This window comes from Carcharhinus amblyrhynchos, unplaced genomic scaffold (assembly GCF_965287045.1).
Source record: "Carcharhinus amblyrhynchos unplaced genomic scaffold, sCarAmb.v2.hapA scaffold_42, whole genome shotgun sequence".
NCBI lineage: Eukaryota > Metazoa > Chordata > Chondrichthyes > Carcharhiniformes > Carcharhinidae > Carcharhinus > Carcharhinus amblyrhynchos.
In genome coordinates, this window is record NW_027649783.1 from 4257403 (window position 1) to 4274501 (window position 17099).

The 17099-nt window shown below is 45.4% G+C and overlaps 1 protein-coding gene across 1 annotated transcript; it reads right to left on the minus strand.

The window, feature by feature from the left end:
- Positions 1–850: 850 nt before the first annotated feature.
- Positions 851–1252, minus strand: LOC145335978 (histone H2B-like). The gene has a single exon (XM_080181711.1). It carries the CDS (start codon positions 1235–1237, stop codon positions 851–853), a length of 387 nt encoding a protein of 128 aa, XP_080037837.1. The 5' UTR covers positions 1238–1252.
- Between the last annotated feature and the right edge of the window lie 15847 nt (positions 1253–17099).

The window sequence follows — 17099 nt, forward strand, 5'->3', positions numbered from 1 at the left end:
TCACTGAATCCTGCCGCTATTTTAGGAACAGTTTGAATTTCTCAATCTCTTATCTGGAACCGGCGGGAATCAGACCCCGCTCAGCAATTTAAAACCGAGCAAATCTCAGCTCAGTGGAAAAGCAGAAAGAGAGAGATTCCCAACCAACCCCCTTCACACAGGCTTCACAGGGACAGAGAGAAACGGCTGATTTCTGATCCTCTCCCCTGAAAGCGGCCGGGAATGTTCCAATGGGAAGTGTGGAGAGAATCCCCGGCCCGATCCCGCCGGTGGGACAGGCAGCTTTGTGTCCGGAGAATAGGGAGGGCCCGGGGGGGAAGCGGATCTTAAAGCGCTGCAATGGACTCAGGTCCTGTGTGTGTACAAATCTCACTGATTCCGTCCTCTGGGAAAACTGTGGAATAAACAGATCAGCCCGAGAATAACCTCTTCATTCCCGCCTTTACTCTGTTCCCGGAGCGGCTCCCAGATCACCCGAAATAACGAACAAATAATTTTATAATGAATTTAATTCCGCTGCTGCCAAACTGTGAATATAGTTATCAGTGAATCTAAAGAATTACCTTCCGATGTGGTATTTCTCCTCATTGTCCGTGACAAATCCCAGACTGGGGTTTATAATCCACTCTCAGTTCAGTTTGATTGTCCCTTCAGTGTGAGAGTGTGTGTAAGGGGCGGGTATGAAGTCCCATTCACAGCATTCTGTAACGGGACAAATCTCTATCCTCCAGAAAGAGATTTCTCATTAACTCAATAAGGGAAAAGATGGCGCAGCTTTTTCACAGAGATTGTGGGGGGCTCTGAAAAGAGCCGTTGTGTTTTGGGGGGTTTCTCAGTCCATTGGGGAGTTTTACTTGGAGCTGGTGTATTTGGTCACCGCCTTTGTCCCTTCCGACACGGCGTGCTTGGCCAGTTCCCCGGGCAGCAGCAGGCGCACGGCGGTCTGGATCTCCCGGGAGCTGATGGTGCTGCGCTTGTTGTAATGGGCCAGGCGGGAAGCCTCACCCGCGATGCGCTCGAAAATATCGTTGACGAACGAGTTCATGATGCTCATGGCCTTGGAGGAGATGCCGGTGTCGGGGTGAACCTGCTTCATCACTTTGTAGATGTAGATGGAGTAACTCTCCTTCCGGGATCTTTTCCTCTTCTTGCCGCCCTTTGTTACCGGTTTCTTCATCACTTTCTTCGCTCCCTTCTTGGGAGCTGGTTTTGAGGTTGCTTTCTTCTCATCAGCCATCTTCAGTTTCACACAGAAATAAAGCAAACCCCTTCCGAGCGCTGATTAAATAGACAGTCCCACAGATCTATGTTAATGAGGAATTGGGAAAGCAATGATTGTGATTGGACATTTTAAAAGTTATTCCACTCACTTCTCAGGGGTTCATTTGAGTGGATACGGAAACAGACCAATCAGATTGAGGGGTTTCCGCCAATCACAAGCCTCCTTACTACAATCAGGAAGTACATTTTCCAAAGAATCTCCAGGCCCAGTTTCTCAGTGTGGAAAGATCCACCGGGAAATGTCCCCTGGCTGTCGGTGTGAGGGACCCTTCTCCACAGAGGGACTGTGCGGGAGTGTGGGATTCCTTCAGGAACTGTGAATCTCTGGTAATGTGTGTGAGTGTGGGATTGACTCACTCTCTGATACAGTGCGTGAGTGTGGGATTTACTCACTCTCTGATACAGTGTGTGAGTGTGGGATTGACTCACTCTCTGATACAGTGTGTGAGTGTGGGATTTACTCACTCTCTGATACAGTGTGTGAGTGTGGGATTGACTCACTCTCTGATACAGTGTGTGAGTGTGGGATTGACTCACTCTCTGATACAGTGTGTGAGTGTGGGATTGACTCACTCTCTGATACAGTGTGTGAGTGTGGGATTTACTCACTCTCTGATACAGTGTGTGAGTGTGGGATTGACTCACTCTCTGATACAGTGTGTGAGTGTGGGATTGACTCACTCTCTGATACAGTGTGTGAGTGTGGGATTGACTCACTCTCTGATACAGTGTGTGAGTGTGGGATTGACTCACTCTCTGATACAGTGTGTGAGTGTGGGATTGACTCACTCTCTGATACAGTGTGTGAGTGTGGGATTGACTCACTCTCTGATACAGTGTGTGAGTGTGGGATTGACTCACTCTCTGATACAGTGTGTGAGTGTGGGATTGACTCACTCTCTGATACAGTGTGTGAGTGTGGGATTGACTCACTCTCTGATACAGTGTGTGAGTGTGGGATTGACTCACTCTCTGATACAGTGTGTGAGTGTGGGATTGACTCACTCTCTGATACAGTGTGTGAGTGTGGGATTGACTCACTCTCTGATACAGTGTGTGAGTGTGGGATTTACTCACTCTCTGATACAGTGTGTGAGTGTGGGATTTACTCACTCTCTGATACAGTGTGTGAGTGTGGGATTTACTCACTCTCTGATACAGTGTGTGAGTGTGGGATTTACTCACTCTCTGATACAGTGTGTGAGTGTGGGATTTACTCACTCTCTGATACAGTGTGTGAGTGTGGGATTTACTCACTCTCTGATACAGTGTGTGAGTGTGGGATTTACTCACTCTCTGATACAGTGTGTGAGTGTGGGATTTACTCACTCTCTGATACAGTGTGTGAGTGTGGGATTGACTCACTCTCTGATACAGTGTGTGAGTGTGGGATTTACTCACTCTCTGATACAGTGTGTGAGTGTGGGATTTACTCACTCTCTGATACAGTGTGTGAGTGTGGGATTTACTCACTCTCTGATACAGTGTGTGAGTGTGGGATTTACTCACTCTCTGATACAGTGTGTGAGTGTGGGATTTACTCACTCTCTGATACAGTGTGTGAGTGTGGGATTTACTCACTCTCTGATACAGTGTGTGAGTGTGGGATTTACTCACTCTCTGATACAGTGTGTGAGTGCGGGATTTACTCACTCTCTGATACAGTGTGTGAGTGCGGGATTGACTCACTCTCTGATACAGTGTGTGAGTGTGGGATTTACTCACTCTCTGATACAGTGTGTGAGTGTGGGATTGACTCACTCTCTGATACAGTGTGTGAATGTGGGATTTACTCACTCTCTGATACAGTGTGTGAGTGCGGGATTGACTCACTCTCTGATACAGTGTGTGAGTGTGGGATTTACTCACTCTCTGATACAGTGTGTGAGTGTGGGATTGACTCACTCTCTGATACAGTGTGTGAATGTGGGATTTACTCACTCTCTGATACAGTGTGTGAGTGTGGGATTGACTCACTCTCTGATACAGTGTGTGAGTGTGGGATTTACTCACTCTCTGATACAGTGTGTGATTTGCTCACTTTCTGATACAGTGTGTGAGTGTGTGATTTGCTCACTCTCTGATACAGTGTGTGAGTGTGTGATTTGCTCACTTTCTGATACAGTGTGTGAGTGTGGGATTTGCTCACTCTCTGATACAGTGTGGGATTTGCTCACTCTTTGATACAGTGTGTGAGTGTGGGATTTACTCACTCTCTGATACAGTGTGTGAGTGTGGGATTTACTCACTCTCTGATACAGTGTGTGAGTGTGGGATTTACTCACTCTCTGATACAGTGTGTGAGTGTGCGATTTGCTCACTCTCTGATACAGTGTGAGAGTGTGGGATTTGCTCACTCTCTGATACAGTGTGGGAGTGTGGGATTTGCTCACTCTCTGATACAGTGTGTGAGTGTGCGATTTACTCACTCTCTGATACAGTGTGTGAGTGTGGGATTTACTCACTCTCTGATACAGTGTGTGAGTGTGGGATTGACTCACTCTCTGATACAGTGTGTGAGTGTGGGATTTACTCACTCTCTGATACAGTGTGTGAGTGCGGGATTGACTCACTCTCTGATACAGTGTGTGAGTGCGGGATTGACTCACTCTCTGATACAGTGTGTGAGTGTGGGATTTGCTCACTCTCTGATACAGTGTGGGATTTGCTCACTCTCTGATACAGTGTGGGAGTGCGGGATTTACTCAGCCTCTGATACAATGTGAGAGTGTGGGATTAAATTGCTGTTTGTAAGTATGGACTACATTATATGAGTTTGGAAATCATGTATCTGATTTGATGTGACCATATCTGATTGTTGGATAAATTCTATATTTGAGTGTTGGACTCAGTCTGTGTCCAGATACTCATTGAGTATCTGTTCGATAGTGAGGCATGTGAGTGAGTGTATTAATTCTGCCCCAGGCAGCGCTGAATTAACTGTGCATGTCTCACATACACCATGCTGGATTTATTCTGTACTTGTCACTTTCTGGAACTGTATGTAAAAGAGATTCATCCTCTCACTGTCATTCGCTAACAATGTATGTCAGTGTGAAATTGATTGTGTGGTGTCTTTCAGTCTGGGCTTCTTTGTCTGAGTGTGAACTTCTCATTCACTGTCAGTGCCTGGTACTGTGTGGGAATGTGAGTTTAACTCTGTCCCTGTTAACATCTGCTGCATTAAGGATGCAAGGATCTCAGTCTGCATCTGTCAGATTCTGGTTACCAAAAGAAAATATGCGGAAAATCTCAGCAGGTCTGGCAGCATCTGTAAAGAGAGAAAAGAGCTGACGTTTTGAGTCCAGATGACCCTTTGTCAAAGCTTTGACCCGGAGAGAAGGTGGGGACAGGGATTGGCGAATGGAGAGAAGTGGGGGTGGAGAGAATTGGGGGAGGTGGAAAGAAGGGGGAGGCAATTCATAGACAGGTTGTGAACAAGGCCAGGGGGACACAGTGGCAAGAACTCATTATTCAACATTATTGCTGTTTTCACTCCCAAACCGCTGGGAAGGGGCCTCATTTAGTTCCTATCTCCCAGTGTTTGTTGTTATTATTATAGAATGAACAGTAGAAATGTAACCATTAGTTAAGGAGCATATCACAGCGTTGCAGGGGGAGGATAATATGGAGGAGTTAGGGATTGAGTCACTGTGAGTGGAGTTGAGGAATAGGAAGGGAATGATTACTATGCTAGGAGTGTACTATAGGCCACCCAACAGCCCACGGGCAGTGGAAGAAGGCACATGTAAAGACATTTTAGATAGGTGCAGAAAGAATAGGGTTGTTGTAGTGGGTGATTTTAATCTTCATGCAGTGGATTGAAAGGTTCCTCGAGCTGGGGGTTCGGATGGGGAGGAATTTGTAAAATGTGTGTTGGAAGGGTCCTTGGAGCAATACGTAACTAGCCCAACTAGGGAGGGGGCTATACTGGATTTAGTTTTGGGTAATGATCTGGGTCAGGTGGTTGAGGTTGCAGTGGGCAAACATGTGGCTAACAGTGACCACAAGTCTGTCTACTTTAGGATAAAAATGGTAAAAGATGAGTGCTGTCCGAAGGGGAGGGTGCTGAACTGGGGGAAGGCAAGCGTAGCCAGATTAGGCAGGAGCTGATAGATACTGATTGGGAGGGGTTGTTAGCGGGTAAGTCCACGGTTGGCAAGTGGGAGGCTTTCAAGGGATAGACATGTGCCAGTAAAGAGGAAGGATGGGAAAGGCAGGATTAGAGAGCCGTGGATCACAGGGGATATTGAGGACTTGGTCAGGAAGGAGAGAGAGGCATATGGGCCAGATGGGATTTACCCTAGGATTCTCTGGGAGGCTAGGCGGGAGATTGCAGAGCCTTTGGCTTTGATCTTCACGTTGTCATTGGCTTCAGGTATAGTGCCGGAAGACTGGAGGGTAGCAAATGTTGTCCCCTTGTTCAAGAAGGGGAGTAGAGACCATCCTGGGAATTATAGACCAGTGAGCCTTACTTCTGTTGTGGGCAAAGTTTTGGAAAGAATTATAAGGGATAGGATTTATAATCATCTCGAGGGAAATAATTTGATTAGGGATAGTCAACACGGTTTTGTGAAGGGTAGGTCGTGCCTCACAAACCTTATCGAGTTTTTTGAAAAGGTGACCAAAGAGGTGGATAAGGGTAAGGCAGTTGACGTGGTGTATATGGATTTTAGCAAAGCGTTTGATAAGGTTCCCCATGGTAGGCTATTGCAGAAAATGCAGATGCATGGGATTGAGGGTGATTTAGCAGTTTGGATCAGGAATTGGCTAGCTGATAGAAGACAGAGGGTGGTGGTTGATGGGAATTATTCAACCTGGAGTTCAGTTACAAGTGGTGTACCTCAGGGATCTGTTTTGGGGCCACTGCTGTTTGTCATTTTTATAAATGACCTAGATGAGGGTGTAGAAGGATGGATTAGTAAATTTGCTGACGACACCAAAGTCGGAGGAGTTGTAGACAGTGAGGATGGATGTTACAGTTTGCAGAGGGACATAGATAAGCTTCAGAGCTGGGCCGAGAGGTGGCAGATGGAGTTTAATACGGAAAAGTGTGAGGTGATTCACTTTGGTAAGAGTAACAAGAGTACAGAATATAGGGCTAATGGAAGGACTCTTAGTAGTGTTGACGAGCAGAGAGATCTCGGGGTACATGTGCATAGCTCCCTGGAAGTTGGCACCCAGGTTGATAAGGTTGTTAAGAAAGTGTACGGTGTGTTAGCTTTTATTGGTAGAGGGATTGATTTTCAGAGCCGTGAGGTCATGTTACAACTGTACAAAACTCTGGTGCAGCCGCACTTGGGGTATTGCGTACAGTTCTGGTCACCGCATTATAAGAAAGATGTGGAGGCACTGGAAAGGGTGCAGAGGAGGTTTACCAGGATGTTGCCTGGTATGGTGGGAAGGTCTTATGAGGGAAGGCTGAGGGACTTGAGGTTATTTTCATTGGAGAGAAGAAGGTTACGAGGTGACCTGATTGAGGCATAGAAGATGATCAGAGGATTGGATAGGGTGGACAGTGAGAGCCTTTTACCTCGGATGGTGATGGCTAACACAAGGGGACATAGCTTTAAATTAAGGGGTGGTAATTATAGGACGGATGTCAGAGGTAGGTTCTTTACTCAGAGGGTAGTAAGGTCATGGAATGCCCTGCCTGCAGCAGTTGTGGACTCGCCAACTTTAAGGGTGTTCAAATGGTAAGTGGATAGGTTTATGGATAACATTGGAATAGTTTAGGTTAGAGGGTCATTAGATTGGTTCCACTGGTCGGCGCAACATCAAGGGCTGAAGGGCCTGTACTGTGCTGCAATGTTCTATGTTCTAAGTTCTATATGTTAGGTCTGTGCAACTGGGAATGGAGAGAGCACTGGAGGAATATAGAGAAAGTAGGAGGGAGCTCAAAAAGGGAGTTAGAAGGGCGAAAAGAGGGCATGAAATGGCTTTGGCGGATAGGATTAAGGAAAATCCAAAGGCATTTTACTCTTATATTAGGAACAAAAGGGTGGTTAGAGGGAAAATCTGTCCTCTTAGGGTCAAAGGAGGGGAACTGTGCATAGAGTCTGAGGGAATGGGGGAGATCCTGAATGAATACTTTGCGTCGGTATTCACGAAGGAGAGGGGTTTGGTGTCTTGTAATGTCTTGGAGGGAGCTGTAGACCAGTTGAAGGAAATATCCATTATGAGGGAGGAAGTGTTCGGGTTTTTAGGCAGCATAAAAACTGATAAAGCTCCGGGGCCTGATGGCATTTATCCCAGGCTGCTGAAGGAGGTGAGAGATGAAATTGCTGGGCCTCTGTCGCAAATCTTTGTCTCTTCTTTGGACACAGGTGAGGTCCCAGAGGACTGGAGTATAGCTAATGTGGTACCGCTGTTTAAAAAGGGCAGTAGGGATAACCCTGGTAATTATAGGCTGGTGAGTTTGACGTCAGTGGTAGGAAAGTTGTTGGAAAAAATGCTTAGGGATAGGATGTATACGCATTTGGAGCGTTGCGATCTGATTAGGATTACGCAGCATGGCTTTGTTCAGGGGAGGTTTTGCCTTACGAATCTGGTAGAATTTTTTGAGGAGGTGACAAAAATGGTTGACGAAGGATGAGCCGTTGATGTCGTCTATATGGATTTCAGTAAGGCGTTTGACAAAGTCCCTCTTGTTAAGTTGGTTGAAAAGGTTAAGGCTCATGGGATACAGGGACAGGTATCTAGATGGATTGAAAACTGGCGAGGCAACAGGAGACAGAGAGTAGTAGTGGAAGGGTCCTTTTCTAGCTGGAGGTCTGTCACCAGTGGTGTGGTGCAGGGCTCATTACTGGGACCTTTTCTATTTGTAATATACGTAAATGACTTGGAAGTGGGTGTACGTGGTGTGATCAGCAAGTTTGCAGATGACACAAAAATGGCAGGATTGGCGGATAGTGAGGCGGAGTGTCGGGTGACACCGCAGGATATAGATAGGCTGGTATATTGGGCAGATAAATGGCAGATGGAATTTAATCCTGATAAATGCAAGGTGATGCATTTTGGAAGGAATAATGTAGAGGGGAGTTACATGATAAAAGGTAGACCTATAAAGAGTATAGAAATGCAGAGGGACCTGGGAGTGCAAGTGCCTCTGAAGGCGACAACACAGATGGAGGAGGTTGCGAAGAAAGCTTATGGTATGCTAGCCTTTTTAGGAAGGGGTATAGAGTACAAGAACTGGCGTCTAATGCTACAGTTGTACAGAACGTTCGCTCGACCGCATTTGGAGTACTGCATCCAGTTCTGGTCACCTTACTACCGGAAGGACGTGGAGACCCTGGAGAGAGTGCAGAGGAGGTTTACCAGGATGCTGCCTGGTATGGACGAACTGGGTTATGAGGAAAGATTGGGTAAAGTGGGGCTCTTTTCCTTAGAAAGACGGAGATTAAGTGGGAATCTGATAGTGGTGTATAAAATAATGAAGGGTATAAAATAATGATCCTGGGTAGAGGGGGTGAAAGTGAGGGGGGCATAGAAGGGGACGGCATTGCACGGCATTGTGGGGGTGGGGCGGAGCGAGGTTTGAAATGTATATACTTTAACGCGAGGAGTATTCACAATAAAGTGGATGAATTTGCAGCGTGGACCAGTACCTGGGACTTTGATGTTGTGGCCATTTCAGAGACGTGGATAGAGCAGGGTCAGGAATGGATGTTGCAGGTGCCGGGGTACAAGTGCTTTAGTCGGAGTAGAGAAGGAGGTAGAAGGGGGGGTGGAGTAGCATTATTGGTCAAGGACTATATCACAGTGTCAGAGAGGAAGTTTAATGAGGACTTGTCTGTTGAGGTAGTATAGGCAGAAATTAGAAATAGGAGAGGAGAGGTCACCCTGTTGGGAGTCTTTTATAGACCTCCAAAAAGTTCTAGAGAGGTTGAGGAAAGGATTGCAGAGACGATCCTGGTTAGGAGTGAAAGTAATAGGGTAATTGTTATGGGGGATTTTAACTTTACTAACATTGATTGGAATTGCTATAGCTCTAGCTCGTTAGAGGGGTCAGTTTTTGTTCAAAGTGTGCAGGAAGGTTTTTTGACTCAATATGTAGATAGGCCAACTAGAGGTGAGGCTATATTGGACTTGGTGCTGGGAAATGAGCCAGACCAGGTGCTAGACTTGGAAGTTGGTGTGCTTTTTGGTGATAGTGACCACAATTCGGTTACGTTCACCTTAGTGATGGAAAGGGATAGGCATGAACCTCGGGTCAGTAGTTTTAGCTGGGGGAAGGGTAATTATGAGGCCATTAGGAGAGAATTAGGAAGCATTGGTTGGACTAGGAGATTACAGGGACTAGGAACGTCTGAAATGTGGAGTTTTTTCAAGGAGCAGCTACTGTGGGTCTGTGATAGGTATGTCCCTGTCAGGCAAGGAGGAATTGGTAGGGCTAGGGAACCGTGGTGCACAAAAAAAGTTGATTTGTTGGTTAGGAAGAAGAAGGAGGCTTATGTTCGGATGAGGCTTGAGGGCTCGGGTAGTGCAGTAGAAAGCTTTAGATTGGCTAGGAGGGAGTTGAAGAGGGAGTTAAGAAGGGCTAGAAGAGGGCATGAGATGACTTTGGCTGATAGGATTAAGGAGAATCCTAAGGCGTTCTATAGGTATGTCAAGAACAGAAGGTTGGTTAGGGCAAGATTAGGGCCAGTTACAGACAGTAGGGGGAAGTTGTGTGTGGAACCGGAAGAGATTGGAGAGGCATTGAACCATTATTTCTCTTCGGTGTTCACGCAGGACGATATGAATATAGCTGAGGAGGTCACTGGGGTGAAGGGGTGTAAAATAGAAAGTATTGTAGTTGATACAGAGGATGTGTTGGATATTCTAGATGGGTTGAAAATAGATAAGTCCCCTGGTCCAGACGGAATTTACCCTAGGATTCTATGGGAGGCAAGAGAGGTGATTGCAGAGCCACTGGCTCTGATCTTCAGGTCGTCGTTGGTCTCTGGTATAGTACCGGAAGATTGGAGGACAGCGAATGTTGTCCCATTGTTTAAGAAGGGGAGCAGAGACTTCCCTGGGAATTATAGACCAGTGAGTCTTACTTCTGTAGTGGGCAAGGTTTTAGAAAGAATTATTAGGGATAGGATTTATAGTTATTTGGAGAGTAATGAATTGATTAGAGATAGCATGGTTTTGTAGCGGGAAGGTCGTGCCTTACTAACCTTATTGAGTTCTTTGAGAAGGTGACCAAAGAGGTGGATAGGGGTAAGGCAGTAGATGTGGTATATATGGATTTTAGTAAGGCGTTTGATAAGGTTCACCATGGTATGCTTCTGCAGAAAATGCAGATGTATGGGATTGGTGGTAATTTAGGTACCTGGATCAGGAATTGGTTAGCAGATAGGAGACAGAGGGTGGTGGTTGATGGTAATTATTCATCATGGAGTTCGGTTACGAGTGGTGTGCCTCAGGGATCTGTTTTGGGGCCACTGCTGTTTGTAATCTTTATTAATGATCTGGATGAGGGTATAGTTGGGTGGATTAGTAAGTTTGCTGATGACACCAAAGTCGGAGGTGTGGTAGATTGTGAGGAAGGGTGTCGAAGTTTGCAGGGTGACTTGGACAGGTTGCAGAGCTGGGCCGCGAGGTGGCGGATGGAGTTTAATGCGGAGAAGTGTGAGGTAATCCATTTCGGTAGGAATAACAGATGTGTTGAGTATAGGGCTAACGGGAGGACTTTGAATAGAGTGGAGGAGCAGAGGGATCTAGGTGTATGTGTACATAGATCCCTGAAAGTTGGGAATCAAGTAGATAAGGTTGTTAAGAAGGCGTACGGTGTCTTGGCGTTTATTGGTAGGGGGATTGAATTTAGGAGTCGCAGCGTCATGTTGCAACTGTACACAACTCTGGTGCGGCCGCACTTGGAGTACTGTGTGCAGTTCTGGTCCCCACATTACAGGAAGGATGTGGAGGCTTTGGAGAGGGTGCAGAGGAGGTTTACCAGGATGTTGCCTGGTATGCAGGGGAGGTCCTATGAGGAGAGACTGAGGGATTTGGGGTTGTTTTCACTGGAAACAAGGCGGCTAAGAGGGGATCTTATAGAAACATATAAGATGATTAGAGGTTTAGATAGGGTGGATGGTGATAGCCTGTTTCCTCGGATGGAGAAATCTAGCACGAGGGGGCATGGCTTTAAATTAAGGGGGGGTAGTTATAGGACGGATGTCAGGGGCAGGTTCTTTACCCAGAGGGTGGTGAGGGACTGGAATGCCCTGCCTGCTGCAGTTGTAAATGCGCCTAGTTTGGGGGCGTTTAAGAGATTGGTGGATAGGTTTATGGATGAAAAGGGATTGGTTTAGATTAGTGGGTCAATGTTTTTTTTTAAAATAAGACTGGTCGGCGCAACATTGTGGGCCGAAGGGCCTGTTCCGCGCTGTAATGTTCTATGTTCTATGTTCTATGTATAGATAAAGTAAACAGTGGCAGGCTTTTTCCTAGATTGGAGACAAATATCACGAGGGGCCAGGAGCTTAGGGTGAGGGGGGAGAGGTATAATTTGGATGCGAGAGGGAGGTTTTTCACACAAAGGGTCGTGGGGGTATGGAATACTCTGCCAAGTAAGGTGGTGGAGGCAGGCACACTGGACTTGTTTAAGATTTACTTAGATAGACACATGAGCGAAACTGGGGGGGAAGGTTATAGGAGATGGTTTTAAATAAGGGTCAGAGCCTCGGGACTTTCCTGGAAATCTACAAAGAACAGAATCAGCCCGGGAAACAGGCCCTTCAGCCCAACAAGCCTGCGCCGCCATCTCAACACCACCAGTCCCCCTCTCCACCCATGACCCCTGTCTAATGTTTTATGGCCATCCAGATTGAGGGAAACTGATTTAGGGGCAATTTATTCCTGCCAATCAGCCTAACAGCACATCTTTGGGCTGTGGGGGGAAACCGGAGCACCCGGAGAAAACCCACGCAAGCACGGGGAGAATGCGCAAACTCCCACAAACACCGGCCCAAATCCATGTGTCTGCACAGCAATCAGCGATAGTCACTGAGCTGTCGTCTTGCCCAGTATCTTGTCCAGTTTAGGCACACACTAATGACATGAAGCACTAGGCCAATCTCGAATAACCAAGAGCAGCCCCAGTATGACCCATCACGTGTATGCCCCTCATTGGACACGAGGTGGACCGACTTAAACCTGTGAATGAAAAGAGAAAAAACATTATTATCATACTATACCCATTTACATTACCAGGGACGCCCCAATGCTAATGACCCTTATTTAAAACAATCTCCTATATCCACCCACCTCCAACTCAGTCATGTGCCTGTCTAAGTTAGTCTTAAACAACTCCAGCATGCCTGCCTCCACCACCTTACTTGGCAGAACATTCCATACCCCCACTACCCTCTGTGTGAAAAACCTCCCTCTAATATCTGTGTTGTACCTCTTCCCCCCTCACCTTAAGTCCATGGCCCCTTGTCCTACGTGTCTCTATTATAGGAAATAGCTTACCTCTGTTTACTCTATCTATACCCTTCATAATCTTATATACCTCTGTTAGATCCCCCCTCAGTCGGCGTCTTTCAAGGGAAAAGAGCCCCAATTTCTTCAATCTTTCCTCACACCCCAGCCCTTCCATACCAGGCAACATCCTGGTAAACCTCCTCTCCACTCTCTCCAGAGTCTCCACATCCTTCTGGTAGTAAGGCGACCAGAACTGGACGCAGTACTCCAAATGCGGCTTAACCAACGTTCTGTACAACTGCAACATTAGACTCCAGCTCTTATATTCTATACCCCTTCCTATAAAGGCTAACATACCATAGGCTTCCTTCACCACACTCTCCACTTGCACTGCCACCTTCAAAGACTTGTGCACTTGCACCCCCAGGTCTCGCTGCGATTCTATACTCCTTACAGGCTTACCCTTTATCATATAACTCCCCCCTACATTATTCCGGCCAAAATGCATCACCTCACATTTATCCGGATTAAACTCCATTTGCCACGTATCTGCCCAATATACCAGCCTATCAATATCCCGCTCCTCACGGCCCACCAATCCAGCCATCTTGGTGTCATCAGCAAATCTTCTGATCACACCACCTTCTCCGTCTTCCAAATCATTTATATACACTACAAAGAGAAGAGGTCCCAGTACCGAGCCCTGCGGCACACCACTAGTGACAGACCTCCAGTGAGAAAAAGACCCTGGAAATCTAATGCTACATGTGTTGATGTTTTTTCTCTTTTACTCTGCAGGTGCATCAGCCCACCTTGTTGTCTAACTAGGGGCATGCACACGGTGGGTCGTGCGTGGGCTGCTCTTGGATGTTCCGAGAGTGGCCTTGTACTTTGCTTCATTTGTGTGTGCAAAACTGGACCAGCAGACGGGCACCACAACAGCTTAGTGACTATCACTGCTAGCTGTGCAGATACATGGATTTGGGCCTGTGTCTGTGGGAGTTTGCGCATTCTCCCTGTGGTTGCGTGGGTTTCCTCCGGGTGCTCCGGTTTCCTCCCACACCCCAAAGATGTGCTCCTAGGCTGATTGGTGTAACAAATTGCCCCTAAATTATTCTCCCCTTAATCTGGGTTCCAATGGGGGTACCATAAGCCTAGACATGGGTCAAGGGTGGAGGAGGAAAAACACATTGTTAAGATGGCGGTGTGGGCTCGTTGGGCCGAAGGGCCTGCTTCCCGTGCTGTGTTGTTCTTTGTTCTTTCGTTTTTTGCACAATAACCACGAGCGCAGCTGTACAAACAAGATCTACTGCGGGCAGCAGGTGGGGAGTGGGAAGGAGAGGCTTTAAACAGTGGCTGCTTGTTTATTTTTCGATATTTGGTTAAAGTGGGAGCTGGAAATAGATATCTGACCCGTGCAAAAGTTACTGCTGCTCCACACGGCTCAACTCAATCAGCAGTGCACGGATTGGGCTGTTTCTCAATGTCACAAAATTGTTTTAAACTCGTCCCAAACACCCAGTGAGTAAAAGCAGTTTGGTATATTACTGAAATGATCTCAAATATTGTCTGTGCTGAAGGTTTATCCTTTTACCCTGGTTCCTAATAATTGTTGTTTGTGCGGTTATATCTTTTATTTCATCTGTTCCTCAGTTTAGTTAGTTATTTTTCTTGTTGCAGGCAGATATTTGAAGGATTCTGATGATTCCTCAGAACAAGCACAATTTGATCAAGCCAGTTCCAACACAAAGCAGTTCCAGTATCATTCACAGAGCACAGAGATACTGCCAACTCATTGGGTTCACTGTCACAAAGAGAAGGATTCAGCCCCACACTGTTTGCAAGGTAATAGACAACTTTTCAATCCAAGAGTTGAACAGGAAAAGAGGATTTATTTTTAATTTCCTTCCCTGCCAATGTGGGACATAGGATCAGGAGTGGGCCATTCAGCCCATTGAGCCTGTACTACCATTCAATCTGATTATGGCTGACCATCTCCTTCAATGCCCTTTCCCCACTCTATCCCCAATTTCCCTTTATGGCATTTAGAAATTTGTCAATGTCCACATCGTTGTTCACTATGTGTGAACTCCCACAGTCCTCTGAATGACAGAATCCCAAAGGTACACAAAGTTAAGTTAAAAAAAAGTGCAGATCTCGGTCCAAAGAGGATTTGCCCTTATCTTAAAATTGTATCTAGGCTCCCAACCAGGGGAAACATCTCGCCTGCATCTACCATGTTTACCCTTTTAAGTACTTTGTTGTTTTCAGTGAAATACAGGCCCTGTTTCCTCAGGTTTTCTTCATAAGACAGTCCTGCCATTCCTGGAACAAATCTGCTGAATGGTCACTACACTCCCTCTGAGGCAATAATATCCTTCATAAGGTGAGGGGACTGAAACTACACACAGTATTCCAGATACAATCTAATAACATTGCTATCCAATTAAACCGAGGCTTCATTACTCCTGTACTCAGATCCTCTTACAGTAAAGTCCAACGTACCATGAACCTTCCAAATTACCGGCTTCATTTCCTTGTTAGCCTCCAGTGACTTATTAATGAGTATAGTCATGTCCCCTAGTACATCAACACTTTCTAATCTCTTAGCATTGAAGACAAACTCTGAATATCTGTTCCTTCTACGAAAATGGAAAATCTCACACATTCCACATGATATTCCATCTGCAATGTTCTGAATCTCTCATTACTCCTGTCGAAATCCACCTGAAGCTGCTTTGTATCTTTCTCCCAACACACATTTACACTGAGCTTTGTGTCAAGCACAAACTTCTCAATATTACATTTGACTGACAGGCAGATACATCAATCACAAGATTTTAACAAAACACACCCACTCACAGATATAAAACATGTTGGTCACAAATTGAATAAAAATTCATAGCCAGAATAGACAAAAAATGATGTTATGATACTAAAAAAATTGCAATTAATTACCTCAGAATATAGCCATTGATACATTTTGTAAATCAATCCAAAAATCTCAGTGAGTCAAACTGAAAGATGTAATGACAATTCTGTTACTACAAATTGCAGTAATTAATTCCCAGGCTGTGTATCCAAATCTTACCATTCACAGAACTAGAAATTGAATACCATTGCACAACTTACAAACAGCTACTGAATGTAAACCATGACTGGGAAATGTACCCAAATCCATATGATAAATTAAATCAAATGGCAAACAAATATCAATGCATTATAATTTAAATAAATAGTTTCTAATACAGTGCCTGAAATGCATGTAAATTTAAAGTGCAAAAGTATCCCACATTTCAATACATCACAATGAACAACTGTATGAGGATTGATTCTTACACTCGCATAGATAACGAGAGAATTACAGATGTAAAATTAATCCTATATTCACAAACTCCCAAGAGACAGATGCAAGAACAAGGAATTCCATAACATACTCGGGAATGACAACTACAGAATGATTCTTACATCCAAACGTTCATCAGAGGAAAAGTGAAACAAAATGAACTCCACGCTCATACAGTATCAGCAAGTAACATTTACAGAATGAGCCCTGTCGTCATACACAGCACCACAAGGACAGAGATACAGAAGGAAAATAACTTTGAGCTGCTGTGCCCGGGATGGATACAAACAGTATAAATCACACACTCATGTAGTTACTCAAAGTCTGAAGACTGCAAAACTGAAATCAAACTCACGTTGACTTCATGGCAAACTCAAGAATTGAATTAACCCCATATAAACATACAACAGTGGAGACTGACATCGTGCCTGAGTCACAAATTCATGTTCAGCTAATCTCACACATACAGACTGACAACAGACAGACAAATACATGATAAAAATGTCTTTTGTATACAGTGTCCAGTATGTACAGGCACAAAATTAATCTCTTTCTTTACAAGAGATGGAGCAATGAGATTGAGTCCCACACTCAGCCTCACTGAGTAGTTGCAGTGTGTCTCACAGATGGTACACATTGTGCTCCAGTGGCTGAGGGCAAGTGAAACCCAAAATATTATTTTGTTGTTGAGATTCATTCATGTTATTGGAGCTGTGCTTTCTCAGTGAGTGGAGAGTACTGCATCTCTGACATGGCTTTTCAATTGTGGAAAGTCTTTGGGGAAATAAGGGGTCAGTTACTAGCTGTGAACCTGCTCTGCTCTATTTTTAAAATGATGTGGGGATGCTGGCATTGGACTGGGGTAAACACAGTAAGAAGTCTCACAACACCACTTTAAAGTCCAACAGGTTTATTTGGTAGCAAAAGCCACTAGCTTTCAGAGCGCTACTCCTTCATCGGGTCAGTGGGAGTTAACTTTTGCTCTTGCTACCAAATAAACCTATTGGATTTTAACCTGGTGTTGTGAGACTTCTTAATATTTTTGAAGCCACAG

What these genes read in the sequence shown, in the direction of transcription:
- LOC145335978 (XM_080181711.1), bottom strand. Translation starts at nt 1,237, where the DNA reads ATGGCTGATGAGAAGAAAGCAACCTCAAAACCAGCTCCCAAGAAGGGA.